Genomic DNA, 19,855 nt, shown 5'->3' with positions numbered 1-19,855 from the left:
TTCTTGGAACAGCACAGCTCCAGCACCCACGTCACTGGCACCCACAGCTAGCTTGAAAGGCACTCGGTAGTCTGGTGCTGCCATCACGAGAGACGAGTAGTGCATCTGCTTGATACGGTTGAATGACTTCTCGCATTCACCTGACCAATGGAACTTCGTTTCCTTCTTTTTCAGCGTCGCACGCTTTCCCGGTTTTCTCCGATAGGCATGCGGTCGAATCGGTGTAGCATTGGGTTCCAAGCGCACATCTTGGCTTACGGTATTGGTAACCGTTGAAAGGTTCTGACAAATGGAAACATTGTCTTGTTTCAACGTCGTCAACTTTGCTCGCTGGGGGTTCAAGTCTGCTAGAATCTGGCCGTTGGCCAACTTGATCTCCGCAGTCTTGACGTCATCACAGGAAATTGAGTGTCTCTCAATTTGGACCGGTCTCTCTGGAACTATCGGCAGTCTGTCAAAATAACCTTTTAGCAAATTGATGTGACAATACCTACTTTTCCTAACCCTATCAGGAGTGTTTATCACATACCCTGTCTCATTAACCCGTTTGTGCACAACATAGGGCCCGAAATACCTGTTCTGTAATGAACCCCGTTTAATGGGAAGGTACAGCAGCACCTTATCCCCTGGTTTAAATTCCCGACTCTTAGCCTTCCTATCAAACACTGATTTTATTTTGCTCTGAGCATGGCTCAGTTGCTTCCTAGCTAGTTCGGTCGCCGGCAACCTCCGATCTCTAACTCTCTTATTTATTAATACTCCCTTGTCCACAGTTAACAAGGTAGTGCGAGCTGCCAACAAATTTGGATCAGCCCCCTGCTCTAGTACTAACTCTTGTCTATTACAAGGTAAATCCCCTCTATCAACCACAACTGGTTCATTTCCCCTCTGCGGGGGATCAACAGGTTCCACCACATTTAATTCCTCAGTTGACTTATCTACCATTTTACTGATAACCTCATCCACTGCAATTTCATGGCTCACACACGTATCAGACAAATCACAAATATCATCTAGGTCCTGTGCTAACCTACTGGCCATAGCCCTCGTCTTTACACACGCAAGATAACTGATCTCATCAACCTCACACTCTTTTATTGGTAATGTGCTGTCTTTAATTAACAGTTGGTCACATTTCGGCTGACAACACTGACTAGTCAAATCATTTCCCAACAAAACTCCTATGTTTTCAACGGGCAAGTCCTTCACAACCCCCATAATGACTGGTCCCATCACAAACTTTGAACACAAGAAAACATTATGTAACCGAACAACCATTTTTTCTCCAGTAACCGAGGTTAAGGCCAAACTACGTCCTATGTCTGAATTTTCAATACCAGCTAAACACTCTTGCATGATCAAACTCTGACTACACCCGGTATCTCTATAGATTGATATTGCCTTAGGACACAACTCTTGTTTCACATCACAAACCATACCAGTGGACACATACGGATTTACTTTCTCTGCCATGGGACTAACCATTAACTCTCGCTAACGGAGCTGACCTCACTAAACCGACCACTTGCGCATTATCGCGTTTCCTTTTAAAACAGTCCCCGATAAGATGGTTATCCTTTTTACAGTAACTGCAGTGTGGACGAAAAGTTCGTGCATTGGCTGATAATGCAGGCCTATCCTTACTTTGCCCACCAGGTACATTCCTTGCCTGACTAGCTGACCAACTAGATGACTCTCCCCGATAGTTACTTTCCCGGGAAAAACCTGGCTGAAATTTCTTCTTATCACCCTGTTGTAAAGAGCTACCCTGTACTGCCTGAGCTTTGTGTATTAACACGTAATCATCTGCCACTATGCCTGCCTCCTCTATCTTTTTGACATCACGATCCTCTAAATGAAAACGTAAGCTAACTGGTAGTCCATTTTTAATGTCCTGTAAGATCAACAACTCCCGTAACTCGGTATATGACTCTACCTGATGAGACACCACCCATTTATCAAACATCCCTGCCTTCTTAGCCACAAACTCACTATAAGACTGACCCGGCGTTTTTCTCAACTCGCTATACCGTAAACGATAATCCTCAGGTCGTAATTCATACGCCCTCAACACCGCAGACTTAACTAGGTCGTACTGACTTGCTCGCTCATCACTCATTGAATTATAAGCTACACTAGCCTTCCCCTTAAACTTAGACACGGCTAACAATGTCCACTTAGACTGCGGCCAATTTAGCTGCTTAGCGGCCCATTCAAAAAGTTGGAAGAACATGTCTACCTCCTGATCGTCAAATACAGGCACTGATCTATAAGCCTCCGACATGTTAAAACCATTTCCTGCCTCACGTCTAACTTCTTCAGTATTCAACTTTAACTCATGTTCCACTTTTAATTTTTCTAATTGGAATTCTCTATCCCTATGTCTATCTTCTCTATCCCTCTCTTCTCTTTCTCTCTCTCTCTCTATCCCTCTCTCTATCTTCTCTATCCCTCTCTCTATCTTCTCTATCCCTATCTCTATCTTCTCTCTCCCTATCTCTATCTTCTCTCTCCCTCTCTTCTCTTTCTCTCTCTCTCTATCTAATGCACGTTCTTCTCTTTCTCTCTCTTTCTCTTCTCTTTCGTACTCAAGCTTTTTAAAAGCTAATTGTTGTTCCACACTTAACTCATTTATCTCTATCTCTGGAACAATCTCACTGTCTTCCATAACAGGCCTATCACCAAAAACTTCCTGGATAATAATTGTCTTTATATCACCTAAGGTTTTAGCTGATGTTAAATCAATTTCTCGCTCACCCGCGATTTCAACTAACTCGGCCTTACGTGCTCGCTTAATCTCCACTACACTGAGCGTAGGCCTATCCAGCAAATTCTTATCCATGTTTAGATATGACGCACTTATTATTAATTAATTTTCTAGTGAACAACGTGCTACTTCGAGTAAGTTTGTAAAAATTAATTTATAAAGCCCCCATTTACAAACAATACTTTTTTAAATATGCATGTCCCGTTTCAGATCCGGGACGAGCGCCCCAATTTTCTACTCCTGTCACGGGGATTCTATAATTCCCGTAACTGAATAAAACACGATTATCAAAATATCTCTCCTAACTGTATATCTATTAGAACTCTCTGTAACAGGTGGTCAAACCCTAGTATGGCTCGTCTAGGTATGATCAGAGATACGATCTTATATAAAGTATATATTATTATAGCACGTTAGTTCTCTAGAAAACACAACAAAAACACAATACACTTTGGAATCTGTATTAATCTATTCTGACAAATGTACAGCCGTAGTAGTTAAGTAATAACAACAATAATAACAACCCAGAACTGATCACTTAATTAGTTAATCTCTAGGTGTCTAGTTACACAATATGCGAATCACTTCACCGTTACACCACACCCACACGTGTGATAATTGAGAAACGCTTCCAGGAGAAGTTAATTAATAAAGGAATTACAACACCATTCCTAACTGGTTAATTTTTAATTAACCCTTACTACTCGTTCAGTAACATGTGATAATTTAGGAACGCTTCCAGGGGAACTTAATTAATAAAGGAATTACAGCTCTATTCCTAACGGGTTAATTTTTAATTAACCCTTAACTACTCTTTCAATAATCTTGTAACACAGAATTAATACTGGTACCTATCACAATAAAGACAATAACCTACAGTTTACCTAGGTCCTCTAGGATGACTGGCTAAGCTTTATATTACCAAATACTCATATAATGTTAGAACAAAAAGTCTACGATTTACTTCGTCAGATGACCGAAGACACTGTCTAAAGAATATTGGTATTAATACAGTATCAAAATATTTAAAGTCACATCAATCACATCAAGGTTATACACAGAGCAGAAATGATATTTTTACCAGTCCAAACGGACAACGTTCCCCCTGGACGCCTTCCAAATGTTTCTCCTCGATATCTCTAAAACACTAGCTATTTATTATAAATCAGGATTTTGCCTGGGGGTACAAGGCGGTACCTCACATATCATCTCATATTCTACCTCTACTAGAGTCGGTATATTTCTCTCTGATCGTCAGTCTGGCTGTCGCCAACCGCGAGCAATCTCCTGGCCATAAACAGCACTACCGGAGATATTACATAACTACTAGCCACATGGCCTCCGCACCTGGCTGGGTGTGTATTAGGCGTACCGATCGAGGACCATCGCGCAGAAGTATTACGTAACAAGTTGCCCCTCTGGGCTTAAGTGCAATGAAACTGCACACGGCCCTCTAACACAAGTAAAATCGCCACAGGCGAAAACAAATTAAGAGCATGTACCGTCACAGTAAGTATATGTGGTCTTATTGGAATCAAAAATGTTATAGAGAATACTACATTCGTGTCCATTAGGATATCATTTATCTTATTAGTTGGTTATTTTTTGTCTTCAAAAATATACTTGAAATACTAGGAAAGCTGATTGAGAATAACCCAGAATACACCTAAGAACACCTGCAATTAAAGAGAAACATGATTCCAGACCCGCTAAAAATCTTGTGGCCTTTTATTTGACAGCTTGCTCTTCTCCAGTAATCAAAATTGTCTAGTGACAATCCTGTGAGTTGTAGCTCTTTATTGATGTAATTGTAGTCTATATGTGATCAAAGACAGGTCATACTTCTACATGCGATCTAAAGACAGGTCATACTTCTACATGTGATCTAAAGACAGGTAATACTTCTACATGCAATGTAAAGACAGGTCATACTTCTGCATGCGATCTAAAGACAGGTCATACTTCTACATGCGATCTAAAGACAAGTCATACTTCTGCATGCGATCTAAAGACAAGTCATACTTCTGCATGTGATCTAAAGACAGGTCATACTTCTACATGCGATCAAAAGACAGGTCATACTTCTACATGCGATCTAAAGACAGGTCATACTTCTACATGCAATCTAAAGACAGGTCGTATACTTACATGTACTAAATGATGAATTTGATATTTCCAGATTAACCCCACTGTGTTAAGATGACTAAGATCAAAAGACAGGTCATACATGTACTAGATGATGAATTTGATATTTCCAGATAATCCCACTGGATGAAGATGACTAAGATCAAAAGACATGTCATACATACATGTACTAGATGATGAATTTGATATTTCCAGATTAACCCCACTGTGTTAAGATGACTAAGATCAAAAGACAGGCCATACATACATGTACTAGATGAATGTGATATTTCCAGATTAACCCCACTGTGTTAAAGATGACGAAGAACCAGCGTGTTCTAGCTGAGGCGCTTGAAGCTGTGGATCGTGAGATTGCTATCAATGAGCGGAGACTGGCCCACATTGACGAGAGCACGGGGGACTGGGCTGGCCGTCTGATGGCCGAGGAGGAACACAGGAAAGCTCTGAGTGACGCCATTCAGACACTCAGTAAGGCCGTCAAAAATGTCAGAAATGATGTTACACGGCTGCAAAACCCACAAGTAAGATAATTAGTTGGTTAATCACTATATGTTACCGGAGTGTTGTATGAGAGAGAACACAAACAATTTGGCAGGGTTTGGGGTTTATTTTGGATCAATCGTCGGGTGGGATGTGAAGATCCCTGGCTCCAAGCATAGCAATAAACAAATAGACAAAGACAGACCCTGAAATAACAAAAAGGGAATACTTAAAATCACATATGTATACACATTTTAGTTATACTTTCATCTTAAAATTAATTATGCAGTTCACATTGAGAATAAACCAATATACTATTAGGGTAAACACACTGACCTTTTGAGCATAAATGCAGAATAGCTTATATTTCAAAATGCATATTCACAATTTAAATTCAATATTTAATTGAATTTAAGCAATCCTAACATAATTTACAAATCACTGATTACACATATGACACAATATTTAATACACTGAATGTTCTATTCTTGATAAACACAATAAAACTACTTGTAACATACTTTATAAATACAAACTTAATTAAAGCTGCTAGCAGCAATAAAACAGTCTCTTAGCTGTTATCTAACATTCAAATATGCAATTTCGAATTCAGCATCCCCCTAAAACCTCAACTTAATTATCTGCTATATTTGCACTGTTGCTAAAAATGAGGAATGACTAATCAGTTTTGAAGTGTAGTTTTCTTAATTCACCATCCCACTAAATCTTTACAGTAAATATTTGTTAAAATATGATTTCCCTGGAACCTGGAAAACTTGTTAATGGAAAAATCAATGTCATATCCTGAACAGAAATAGAATTATATAGCTTTAAATATGGGACAAAATTATAAATAAAATAATTTGTGACCCTCTCTCACTCTCACCCCCCCCCCCCCCCCCCCCCCCCCCCACCACCCCCCACCCCGAAAAATCAATGTCATTTACTGTGAATGGAATTTTACACTGGCAATTGTAAAAACTAAACAAAATACAACAAACAAACAACATAAGTTATATGTATGGTCTTGGAAGGCAACAAGAAATTATTATGATAATGTTGTTACAACATACAGGGCTCACGCGAGCGGGCGAAGTGAGCCCAAACTTCGCTTTGACCAGCTTGACTTCGCCGTGCCAGTTGCTACAAGGTGGTATCGCTTTTTGTACACAATCACTGATGAATGGTGAAGAACTTGAGAAACATCTGTTCATAGATAATAATTAAGTGTTATGTGTCTGTGAGTTTGAAGCGACTCTGGCGCCACAAAATCATGCGACAGGCTTATACAACACCCGTGTCGGGCACTACATGTGGCCTACATGTGCTACTGACTGGAAATTGTACAAGGGCGGGGGTCTAGACTATGGCGAACAAATGTTTTATACAGAGGTTGGGTCATGCTTCACCTGAAAATATATTGAAAAAAATATTTGATGTAAAAAAAAGGGGGAAAATTAATTACTGGTAGTTTCACACAGACTTTTTCATAATGAATAAATTAAACAAACGGACAAAGAGGCAAAATTATAAAATAACACAGGCAGACCTGTCCTAATGGCCACCTGTAATCAGCTGTCTCCTGCAGTAAGTGGCCACTTTTTCCCTACCAAAAGATGTTGTAATGTAAATGCACTTGTAATAATTAAGCAGACACTTCTCTAACGCACCTAGCGGCCACTTAATCAGGATCCCAAGTCGCTAAAATGCCCATATTAAGCGGTCACTGTAAATTAAAAATGTGAAATCATACAGCGACAAGCTGCAGCAAATAAACAATCTTCACTGTGTATCAGTTTAGAAATTGTGACCGTGGAATGCATTTAATTGGTTCTGGGTAATCTGAGCTTGCCGTTGGTGGATTAATCCATTAGGACAATACTCCGCATGGAGTAGTAATTAAATAAAAAGAGACAACAAACTTGCGAGATAATGAATTCCAAACAGTTAAATTAGTGTTTTTCAGTTACATTTTATTATTTCTGAAGAAGGTGACATGTGGAAATGTGATTTTTAGAAAACTCTAGAGCACTTCCATCTATTAGCCGTACTGATGGTAAAAAAGAAAAGAAATTTGTTTACAGACTGTCAAAGTTGCATCTTTATGCATCAGCGACTTGTCTTAAGCGGTCGCTTTTTGTCTACCCACATGTGTCGCCATTTAATACAGTTTTGACTGTATTGAGTTAATATAACTCTTTTTGCATAATTTTTTTTTGGGGGGGGGGGGTCAAGTCTCCCTCCTGTTAAAAACTTCGCTGTCTCAAAAGTGTCAGAGATAAGTGACTTTGCTCTATGATTTTGACCTCACATGAGGCCTGAACATACATTATTCCCTGTATATTGGGCAACATATTAATAGAAAAATGTCATATCCTCAACAGAAACAGAATTATATAACTTCAAATATGGGACAAAATTATAAATAAAATGTTTGACCAAAAAAATAAAAAATAAAAAATAAGTTATATGTATTGTCTTGGAAGACAACAAGAAATGCTTATTTCTCAACTCTGGTACAACATACGAAATATCTGTATTTTATTCCCAGTCTATTTGGCAACATATTAATAGAAAGATCAATATTATATTCTGAACAGAAGTAGAATTAAAGGGCTTCAAAAATGGGGAAATTAACAAAATATTTTTTTGCTATTTACCTAAATATGTTTTCCTTTTAGCAAAATAACTTAGAATTCTGAAATTTGGAATTTAAGTTCATTTGGCAATTCGAATCATATATTATTAATAGGAAGAAAAAATAAGCAAAACTGAGCAACATTGAAATTTATGATGTTATTAACCTATCCATTGCAGCCATATTGTTTGTCAGATAACCCCACTGACTTTTTTATTGGGCAGGACCAGCTGGTCATGTTGCCTTGAAAAATTCACCGTGTAAGAGATTTAGATTTTGAGAAAAACCTTAAGTGGAAAATGGCGAAATCCAAAATGACTACCATTTACTTCAGCTAGGCTAAAATCGCAGGATATAATGAAAGGGCCAATATGGTTATCTACCTGATGTTAAAACTGTCAGTAATGTCATTACAGGTGTTTAGAAGAAATCGCTGAATTAAAAAACTGAAAATAGCGGGGGAAATTGTGAAATAGTGTGCATATTTCACGGTGGTTGCTATACGCAAGCTTGAACAATATCCAAATTATTAACTTCTGTAGATCGCCCATTTGTCAATTTTGTGCCCAAATTTCATTACTTTTGGCTTTTGTTTTATAAACCGGCCTCGGTGGCGTCGTGGTTAGGCCATCGGTCTACAGGTTGGTAGGTACTGGGTTCGGATCCCAGTCGAGGCATGGGATTTTTAATCCAGATACCGATCCAAACCCGGAGTGAGTGCTCTGCAAGGCTCAATGGGTAGGTGTAAACCACTTGCACCGACCAGTGATCCATAACTGGTTCAACAAAGGCCATGGTTTGTGCTATCCTGCCTGTGGGAAGTGCAAATAAAAGATCCCTTGCTGCTAATTGGAAAGAGTAGCCCATGTAGTGGCGACAGCGGGTTTCCTCTCAAATCTGTGTGGTCCTTAACCATATGTCTGATGCCATATAACCATAAATAAAATGTGTTGAGTGCGTCATTAAATAAAACATTTCTGTCTTTCTTTCTTTGTTTGTTTTATAATTGTATTAAAGAACACTAGGTGCAAAAATAGGTCGCATTAGGCAAGTTCGTAAGAGACATATATTTTAATATATTAAAAATCTAGTGAACATACATTTCATAACTTTTGGGGAAGTAGTTTTTGAGGCATATGAGAAGTATTTGCTGGAATAATAAAAATAATTCTAACGATTACAATAGGTCTCCCAAACGCTAGTCATTAGGAGACCTAAATATACAAATAGGGTCGGGTCTTTACACAAGCATAATGCTGGTTGTACTGTTACATACATTTTACTATTTTGTTACATATTTACTAATTGTAATTTTAGTTTTTTGTGATTTTGATTTGTGTGCATGACTATTTTGTTCTGTCATTGTTATTTCTTTCTAGTCTGCAGAAAACATTAAAAAAACCAAAGAGATCAGACAAATGCGGTCTGATATTGACATACTGGAGAAATCGAATGCCGAGTTAAAAGAAAGTCTGGCACATGCGAGAGCAGACAATACACGACTCATCAGAGATCTAATGAATGTGCAGATTTCTACTCATGACAGCAAGACGAGCATCTTCGCACTGGTAGAGGCGAACAAGAACCTGGCACTGGAATATCACCAGATGAAGACTGACCAGGTGTGTTCATTAATATTGAGCTGGAATTTTGTGTATAGGTTTATCATGTTCTGTTACAGGTCAAATTTTACTTCATGGTGATTTACCCATTTTTGACAGAGTTATGGTCCTCTAATTTAGGAGATATGAAAGAAAAAAAATGTTGGACTTTGTTTGCAACCACTGAAGATATTGAGATAAAATTGTTCTGTTACAGGTCAAGTTTAACTTTCATGGCGATTTACCCATTTGTTTACAGAGTTATGGCCCTTGAACTTAGGAGATATGAAAACATTTTGGGCCCCGTAGGGAAGATGTATTGCTTTAGCAGTACTCTTAGAATGCTTGTTTACTTAAAAGGGGAAGGACATAGCCCAGTGGTAAAGCGTTCACTTGATGCATGGTCGGTTTGGGATTGATCCCCGCCGGTGGGCCCATCGGGCTATTTCTCATTCCAGCCAATGCACCACAACTGATATATTAAAGGCTGTGATATGTGCTGTTCTGCCCGTGGGATGGTGCATATAAAAGATCCCTTGCTACTAATAGAAAAATGTAAAGGGTTTCCTCTCTAAGACTATATGTCAAAATTACCAAATGTTTGACATCCAATAGCCGATGATTAATAAATCAATGTGCTTTTTTGTCTTTTTTTTGTTTACTTCAAAATTAGTATCAGTCAGTTGACTAAGTTTCCAGTAATTGTTACCCCACAGAATCAGATGATAACTCAGATACAGACTCTGGCCACTGTGTACCGAAGTGTCCTGGCTGCTGTTCACAGTCTCGAACTCAAACAAATTCAAGTGATGCATCAACTCGGAAGAGATGAGAATGAAATACGCCGTGTATCCACTGAGATTTTAGCAGCTAAAACTAATGCAAAAAAAGATCAGGTAATCAACAATAAAAGCTGACGTATTAGATTCAAGAAAGGATCAGGTAATCAAACATTAATGTTGTATTAGATTTAAGATTCAGGAAAGATTAGGTAATCAAACATTAATATTGTATTAGATTTAAGATTCAGGAAAGATCAGGTAATCAAACATTAATGTTGTATTAGATTTAAGAAAGGAAAGATCAGGTAATCAAACATTAATGTTGTATTAGATTTAAGATTCAGGAAAGATCAGGTAATCAAACATTAATGTTGTATTAGATTTAAGAAAGGAAAGATCAGATAATCAAACATTAATGTTGTATTAGATTTAAGATTCAGGAAAGATCAGGTAATCAAACATTAATGTTGTATTAGATTTAAGAAAGGAAAGATCAGATAATCAAACGTTAATGGTGTATTAGATTTAAGAAAGGAAAGATCAGGTAATCAAACGTTAATGCTGTATTAGATTTAAGAAAGGAAAGATCAGGTAACCAAATGTTAATGGTGTATTAGATTTAAGAAAGGAAAGATCAGGTAATCAAATGTTAATGGTGTATTAGATTTAAGAAAGGAAAGATCAGGTAATCAAATGTTAATGCTGTATTAGATTCCTAGAAGTGAATATGTGAACCATAACTTGTGTCACAATTAGGAACTATAGTCATCTGTATAGTGAGACTTTTCCAAAGGCAATACAGTACATGCCATGGGCCTTGATATCTGACATCTTTGTCTTTTGTTTTTTTAGCAGTAGTGCCTCAAGGTGTAACAAAGCAAACAAAAGTGCATTTTAACAATGAAGGACGTTGAACTGAAAAACAACATAACAGCTATGATAAAGATTGATATTTGTTATAGAACTTGCCACTTCTTAAACAACTTAACAGCTTGATGTTTATATGTTACAGAACTTGCCACTTCTTCAGACGATGAAAACCTTCCAGACGAAACTTCTGAATCAGGTGGACCAGCTGAGAGAAGACCTGTGGAAACTTCAAAAACAAATTGAGATCAATTCACAAGCATCCAAACTACGTGGAGCTTACAAAGAAGGTAATCAGTTTTTCTTTTTCTTTGCAAATGAAAACAAAAATCATTTTCAAACTTTTATTTGTACATAATACTGCAAGGCTTGAACTTAACGATGACAATTGCCGTTGCTGAGATATATATTGCCGTAGGTAGAGAGCATTACCGATGGCACTTTTGTGCCATTAGTAAAACTCCTCAACAATGACCTAGTATACATAATCTGCCAATATTTAACATTTTCACATTTAAAATATGTCTACATACAGCAAAATAACTTTTTAGTCATATTTATTTTCTGCAAATGTCACTGTAAAAAAAAAAATTGCCATATGCAGACTTAAAATTGCCATCGGTGGGCCATTTCACCTATTGTAATTCTTTAAAAAAATTTCTGTGGGAGACAGATTCTTAAGTTTGAGCCCTGACACCGACTGAGAAGCTTTAAAAGGTAATATCAGCTGGAATCAATGAAATACTGTTGTGTTTCACACATTGGACGACTGCTGCTTTTCAGCATGGCAGTTTAGTCAAATTGTTTCATCAGGATTATTAGGTTACAATCGAGAGCTCATGAAGGCTGTCACAAAGTGTTAAAGGAACAATCAGGTTAAACAGAAGCCTTATGTGTTGCAAAGATGCATACCTGGACCAACACATACTGACAGTTTAAGAAATGAAAAATGCCTAATTTTAGAATTAATTAAAAAACCCATGCTTATTCCTGTTAACTGGGGGCAGCCATTTTGTTTCCTTTTCGTTGTCTCCAGTACTCTAATTCAGATGGCAAGTGACATTTACAGAGTAAACAAATACAATAATTTATGCTTTGATCAGTCTGACTTGTAAAACAACATAAATGCTCAGATAATATAGTAAACTATTTAAGTAAACATATTTCATTGTGCATCAACAGAATGAAATGAGGTTACAGTATATTTCATTCTGCAAAAATCTCAAGAAAAACACGCATACTAGAAGGCCTAGTGATATATTCGAGCAAAAACTATCACTCACGATAACCAAGTGATAATTTCCTTTTCTTTGGAACATCGTATTATTGGTCAGTTCTGTGATTTTAGATGGGACAGTCTACTTAACAGTATTACAGAATTATTTACAGTATAATAAACCCTATTGGTTGAAAATGACAATGACCATTTTAGGGCTGACTGGTTATTTGTTGGAGAAGTTTTAATTTTCTTTAGCAATATAGTGACACGGGTCCTAATAACATAAGTGCATACATTTTCTCCATACCATTAAACAAAGACTGCTATTAGGACAAGTCATGATGCATCATATTGGTAAAAAAATGCATCACAATACCCTGTGATACCGGTAGGCTCTACATATTCTTTGTGTCTAGACAGCGGTAATTGCTTAGTCTGGTATTCTACCAAATATACACCTGCCAAACAGGAATCATAGGCAGAGACAGCTAAAAGAATAGACTGATTAACTAAGTAACCAGTCAGTTTATCAATTCGGTATGTAGGTTTCTGAAATACACAGCAGCTGGACAAAACATGATGCATCATTGGACAGTTATTTTGATTTGTTTTGTAGCCATTTTGACAATGGTGGTTTATTTTGTATTGGAAAATAATATATATTTATTGCTGGCTTACTGGGATGAACATTATTACACAACATTGCGACACATGCCTCTTTCACTATTCCACAAAATTTTAAGCAACAGACAGCTACATTCGTTTTATACATATAAACATAGCTCCTAAATGTGTTATTTGATGCCTAAAAAAGAAAAGTAGGCACCATCTGGCTCCTAGACAAAAACGTTAATGTAGTGGACTGTTTCTGCCTCTTGAACTGAATGCCATATCATATAATGTGTTGCACCTGCCTATTGAGGTTTAATGAGAGTTGCTTCCCTTTGTGAACCCCCAGAAGTAAAGCGTGGTAATATTTCCAAGTTAAGGTTTCAAACTGTCTTTTTTGTTTTGGTAGAATGATGTCACTTGGACTACTCTCTTCTTCTAAGGTAGAAAGTTAAACATTGTCTTTCTGGTTTAATTGAAACATAGGCTAATGTTTGTATGCTCGGTGGTGTAAAACAGTGCTGGTGAGATGTCTCTATTAGAAGTTTGTTTGGTTTAACAACACCACTAGAGCACATTGATTAATATCTGTGTTGACCAACCACGTAACTGACCTCATCAATTCATTTATTTGAACTTGATTTTTATGCTTATAAATGTGCAGTTAGAAAGAAAGGAATATTTGTTTCCCGACACCTCAACCCATTTTAACCTACATGTATGGCCACTTGGTATCTTAACGTGGTTATTTTGAGAAAGCAGCAAGGGATTGTGTATATGAAGAGTTCATTTCCAAAACGCTATCTATCCATTTATATCGTTTTGAGAGAAATATGTTTTTGCTGCAATATGACATAGTGTATATCACACAAAGTACAGCTTTAACATCCAGCTCAATGGACATAGATAACATAGTGATTCTCGAATTCGGACAAAAATGATGGAGATATTTTGGCAAAATAAGTGTCCTGAAACCCTTTTATCCTTCAGTTCCATTAGTTTACCTACAATATTAGTTGCAACCTATGTAAAAGTGCATAGTGATCCATATGTAACCTTATTTTGCTGTTTGGTGATAATTCTAATATGAATAAATTTATCCAGATTTAGGCATTTTTGTTTAATTTGGGGAAAACCTCCTAAAAAAATGGGAGTCTGTATGTCTTTGATTTTGAAGGAAACTTTATTGTCGTATTGCTGAGTTACACTAACATCAATATACCTTCACTGCTAAATCCAAAATATGGAAATTGGCCTGTATTGTGTTTTCAAAATCGACGGTCATTCAGTCTTTTGTGTTCACTGACTGGCATCTGATGTTTAGTCCTCAGTGTCAGATTTAATTGGTCATAACTGATGATTATTACTTTCTGTCATTTGTTTATTCTGCAATTTTCATAAAAAGATTACAAACTTTTAATTTGGTATACTGCGTATTAAAATTATCTATCTTGAGTGCTAAATAATATTTACACTGCTTTTATAAAAACGAAACTACATTTATCATCTAGTGGCAGGGGCAAACCCTCCACTGAAGCAAATGGCCCGCTTTCAGAACTAAAACATACAGGTTTATACATATGGAGTTTCTGGTGGTGCAAAAACAAAATAGAAAAAGATCCACTTAGTTTATATTCGAAAACACCCCTCCCCCCCACACCCCCTCTACCCCCCCACCCCACCCCACCCCAAGGTCCAGATCATGCTACGCGCCTGAGTGGTATCATTGCGATCGATTCATTTGATAAAGTTTATAAAACAACAACACAAAAACGTTGTCATACATTAGGGGGTCACTTTAAAAAATATTTATTCTTTTTCAGATATCTTGAAATCTTTATTAAAATGTAATATTTGTACTTTGATCGATTCACTGAAATGAATTCCCATGAATGAGAGACTGCCATTATTATGACAGTCCGGTTCAGCTTATACTAACATTTTTGTACCAAATACTGAGGGGCAAAATAAGGGGTCAGCCTATCCACAGGGTCGGCTAATATAAAACAATATATAGTAACTAAACTTTCAAATGTTTTTATAATTTTGTGTTGTTTTTTGTTGTAATTTTCACCCAGTGAGAACACAGTAACATTTAAAATTTAGAGTACGTCTTTTTGTTTGTATCCAGTGTGGAATAAGCTCATATATTTATTTTATTTTGCAGGATATCAAGATGGAAAACTAAAATTGTTGCATGACATCCACGTGAAAAAGGTAACTATACAGTAGATTATTTTTGAAAGTGCAGTGCTAGAGAGGTGGTGATTCCCAACTTGTACATGTACGTGCAATGGTATGCAGAAGGACATGAACATAGAAATCGGAACTGGAGGGGTCAGTTCTATTTTAAATCACACTTTAACTGGATTTTCTTTAGAGTTGGGGATGGAGGTTTTCACTCCACAACTCTGAAGTTGGAGGGACCAGAGTATGTTTTGCCCCCCCCCCCCCCCCCCCCCCCCCCCTGCCAGTTTGAAAGGCAATCATCATTTCAGAAGAATGTAGCTCATAACACTGTTTCAATATGACTAGAGTTGATACTAAACATTCAAATTGTTTTTGTATATGACCTCACATATAATAACTGGCCTCCACCAAGTTACTGGCATCTTATGACACCTATGTTATATTTCATGTGTTGCATGGGTTTGTAACATGGCATACTATTACAATAACATAATATTGATTCCATATAAAGTAATGTTTATACACAATGCATAAATAACTGCCTCTGTTAAACAGCTACCTGCTTAGTGTTATATTGTAAAGAACTGGGTAAAATATTTATTATTCAAGTCTGGTCACATGGATTTAATAACATCTTGTCTAATAACATAGCATGTAGTCTCCTTGGAACACTGGGGGAAGGGGGTGAAACGTAGTTCAGTGGTAAATTGCTTGTCTGATGTGCAATCAATCTAGGTTCGATTCCTGTCGGGTGGGCCCATTGGGCTATTTCATGTTCCAGCTAACTGGTGTAACAAAGGCTGTGGTATGTACTGTACTGTGTAGGATCATGCATATGAAAGATTCCTTACTGCTGTTTGAAAAGAGTAGCCCATAGAGTAACAGCAATGGGTTTCCTCTCTCGTTATCTTGTGGTCCTTAACCATTCATGTATGTCTAATGCCATATAACCGTAAATACAAATTTGTTAAGTGCTTCATTAAATAAATAATTTCTTCCTTCTATGGGACAATGAGAGTTATGATGTGCTCCATAACTGATATAGCAAAATATGTGGTATGTAATGTCCTGTTTGTGAATAACTGGACTCGAACAGTCCCTTGCTATTAATCAGTAGGAATAGTTCAGGTCACTTGAGCGGGTTTCATTTTTTCCACTAACCAGTTACACACAGCAAGTTACTTGCCCAGGACAGCATGCTTGAACCCAACTTTGATACACTTTATTATTAGCTTTCCAAGGTAAGGCTTGACAAATACTAAAACACTCTAATATTTTCTTCAGTGATGGTGGACTAGCCAGTCGGCCAGACAGTTAGCCAGTCACTTGGTCTGACCAAATTTGTAAGCTTCTTAAGAAATTACCTATAATAATTCTTCTTTTTTTTTCTTCTTTTTTTTCAGGCACCGAAAAAACAAGTACATATAACAATAACACATCCTAAGTCTAATAGTAGATAATTGTCATTTGGAACGAGTAATTTTGAAAAACATTGAAAAACAAAAAACAAGTAGCTTCTAGCAAAGAATGTTTGCATTGGAAGTGTCTGACGTCATTAACAGTCATTAGCAGCCAGCGACGTAGATCTTCCTCCAGCTGTGTTTATTTTTGCTGAAGCTCACCTGTTACACTATTATCTAAACCTCGCCAAATAACCATATCAAAATGTATTAACCAGATATTCTATATTTAATAGATTGTACATCAGTTAAGAACAGGGCAAATTGTATTTAACTGTTATTGTTTAGAAACCATTAATAACTGCGTAACAGTGGTTAATGCATGCAGTTATCATGACATGAATAAGCTATTAATAGCTTATTCTCTGCTTAACAGTGCACCAGTGGAATTGCAGAAGAAACTATATAATTTTTTGCATTTATAATCATACATAATATACATGGATGGTAGTCAGACAGCCTGTCAGTCAGTTAATCAGACAGTCAGTCAGTTGGTCACACAGTCAGTTAGTCAGTTGGCCAGTAAGTTGGTCAGATAGTTGGCCAGTGAGTTGGTCAGTTGGCCAGTCAGTTGGCCAGTCAGTCAGTCAGTTGGCCAGTCAGTTGGCCAGTCAGTCAGTTGGCCAGTCAGTCGGCCAGTCAGTTGGTCAGACAGTTGGCCAGTCAGTTGCCAGTCAGTTGGTCAGACAGTTGGCCAATCAGTTGGTCAGACAGTTGGCCAGCCAGTTGGTCAGACAGTTGGCCAGGCAGTTGGTCAGTCAGTTGGTCAGACAGTTAGCCAGTAAGTTGGCCAGTCAGTTGGCCAGACAGTTAGTCAGACAGTTGGCCAGTCAGTTGGTCAGACAGTTAGTCACTCAGTTGGCCAGACAGTTGGTCAGTCAGTTGGTCAGTCAGTCAATCAGACAGTTATCCAGTCAGTCAATCAGACAGTTATCCAGTCAGTCGGTTTTGGGTTTTTTACATTTAAAGTTCCATAATGACAGTGGCAAAAGTAGGCCAACTGGTATTCATGATATAATTTGCTATTGATGGAAAGCAGCAAGACAGACTGATGCATGGACAAAATTGAAATATTGAATTCAAACGCAAAATATCAAGTTTGTTGTTACAAGTATTTTTTATATAACGAGTTTGGTTTGGGGGTGGGAGTGTGAATAGGTGGGTAAATGTTTTTATGGATGACATTACTGCAAAGTCAAGTATGAATGATTGTAATTATACAGAAGCTATTTATAACATGTACCACTGTGCAAACTATAATAGTTATGATTAGGAAGCTGTTTAAATAATATGTATATATGTATATAATGTATATAGTTTTAATTTTTTTTAAATGTACATAACTGAATATGTCTATGGGAAAAATGCTTGCATTGTTAATTTTTGAAAGAAATTAAAAAAAACCTTACTTCTTAGAAATTATTTTAAATTATGTTTATTTTGTTGTGTATGTATTACAGGTCCTTTGTAAATATTTTTAACAAAACAAAGGACACTGATTTAAAAGAGAACAATACAAAGTGACACTTCCCCAATAATTCTATTGTATATTTACCTCACATACAGGTCATATAATTTTGAGACATCTGTATAAAAATTTTCACAGAGTAGGGTTTGTGTAACATTTTATTATGTTACCTTAAAAGCAAGTGAACAAAACCAATTTCTTTTCTTTTTAAAATTTCATCAATCTTATCTATCTTTTAAGAAGGCTTTTGGGAGGCTTTTTTATGCTTCCTTCTTTCTATCTTTCTATTCCTAGTACATTTCCCCCGTAGTCTTCAGTCTTCCCTTTAAGTATGCAAGGCCTTTACTTTGCTAATAACCATTTGTACTGTGTCTTGTTAAACTGAACTGTATACGTCAGTGTGCATTTCTTGTGCTCTTTGTCTTCCTTTGGTTTATCTCTCTGTCTCATCCCTATTTCTTGTTGCATCTCTCTCTCTCTCTCTCTCTCTCTCTCTCTCTCTCTCTCTCTCTCTCTCTCTCTCTCTCTCTCTCTCTCTCTCTCTCTCTCTCAAAGCATTGTAAAGCAATAAAATTAAAAAAAAGAAATCAGCTTTTGAGTTATAACCTACAGCAAAATGCACTTTGCATCTAAAGTAGCTTTATAGTCCAGTCAAAATATTGATGGACCCACCGCATATTGCAACAAAAGGTTTTCTTCAGTTTTCTTATTAGAATGGTCTTCAGAATAATATACTAAAAGCCAAGGAGAACCTATGCAGGCGATGTTTACTTTTTTGGTACAAATTCATGAATGCCTCCATAATATTTCATTTGACTTTCTAGACATCAAATGTTTACTTTGTATTGGTTCTAAATGTTGAACTATTGTTAATAAGATTATCAAAGACTATTAAAAACACACTGAGCTAATTTGCTTTTTTCTCCCCATGTACTTATGTTTTAAGTGGCAACGAAAGTAACCTAATTTTGAAACAATACTGTTTCTATGGAAAGTCTGACTATGAAATGCAAAATATGTGTATTTAGTTTGGGAATACATTGATATACTACACTAAATACAGAAAAAGAGAATTATGAAAGTCAGTTAAGTTTATTATATTAATAAGAACTGAACGATTCTTGAACGTTTTTGGCAATCAAAACTATAAAATGAGCAGAATTTGCTGGAGATGTTGTGTCTCATTGTTCTCTGCAATTGCAGCTGACAAATTGGCTTGGCTGCCTCGAAACTCTCCACACCCAGTGAAACAACTGAGACCAGCTTTGCGACAGGAACTGTGTATGCTCTCACATCAAATCATACAGTTACATTGTACTGTTTCGAGGTTTCGATTCCTGCTGTACCATTGTATAGACATGCTAGAGTGACTTCTCTTACATACACTAGGTCATCTTGTGTAGTATTTTCATTGAAAACTATCTAAGCCTGGGCAAATGACTGATGTCCAGTTAAGTATGGGGAATCATTTAAAAAAAAAAAAATTGTCTTGTGTGTTGTGATAATGGAAGTATACTTTGTCAGTGATTCACTATATTTAATCAGCCATGAGGACTGCCACCTAATAAAAATACACCAACCAATGATCAGTGGCCCAACAATTTAAACTGATATATGTAAGAATGCTTC

At 36.9% G+C, this 19,855-nt stretch overlaps 1 protein-coding gene across 5 annotated transcripts in view; it reads left to right on the top strand.

Moving 5' to 3' along the window:
- LOC121372686 (FK506-binding protein 5-like) overlaps positions 1-18,755 on the top strand; it is a 55,955-nt gene extending 37,200 nt beyond the window's left edge. For all 5 annotated transcript variants that reach the window (XM_041499139.1, XM_041499142.1, XM_041499141.1 and 2 more), the window contains 6 exons: positions 5,188-5,433; positions 9,410-9,652; positions 10,348-10,527; positions 11,426-11,570; positions 15,276-15,325; positions 16,702-18,755. In XM_041499139.1, the coding sequence (XP_041355073.1) occupies positions 5,188-5,433; positions 9,410-9,652; positions 10,348-10,527; positions 11,426-11,570; positions 15,276-15,325; positions 16,702-16,758 (921 nt within the window). In that variant the 3' untranslated portion in view covers positions 16,759-18,755. The remainder of the gene's footprint in view (positions 1-5,187; positions 5,434-9,409; positions 9,653-10,347; positions 10,528-11,425; positions 11,571-15,275; positions 15,326-16,701) is intronic.
- The last annotated feature ends 1,100 nt before the right edge of the window (positions 18,756-19,855 follow it).

The sequence above is a fragment of the Gigantopelta aegis genome, chromosome 4 (assembly GCF_016097555.1).
Source record: "Gigantopelta aegis isolate Gae_Host chromosome 4, Gae_host_genome, whole genome shotgun sequence".
NCBI classification, from domain to species: Eukaryota; Metazoa; Mollusca; class Gastropoda; order Neomphalida; family Peltospiridae; genus Gigantopelta; species Gigantopelta aegis.
This window is presented reverse-complemented; position numbering and strand designations above follow the sequence as displayed.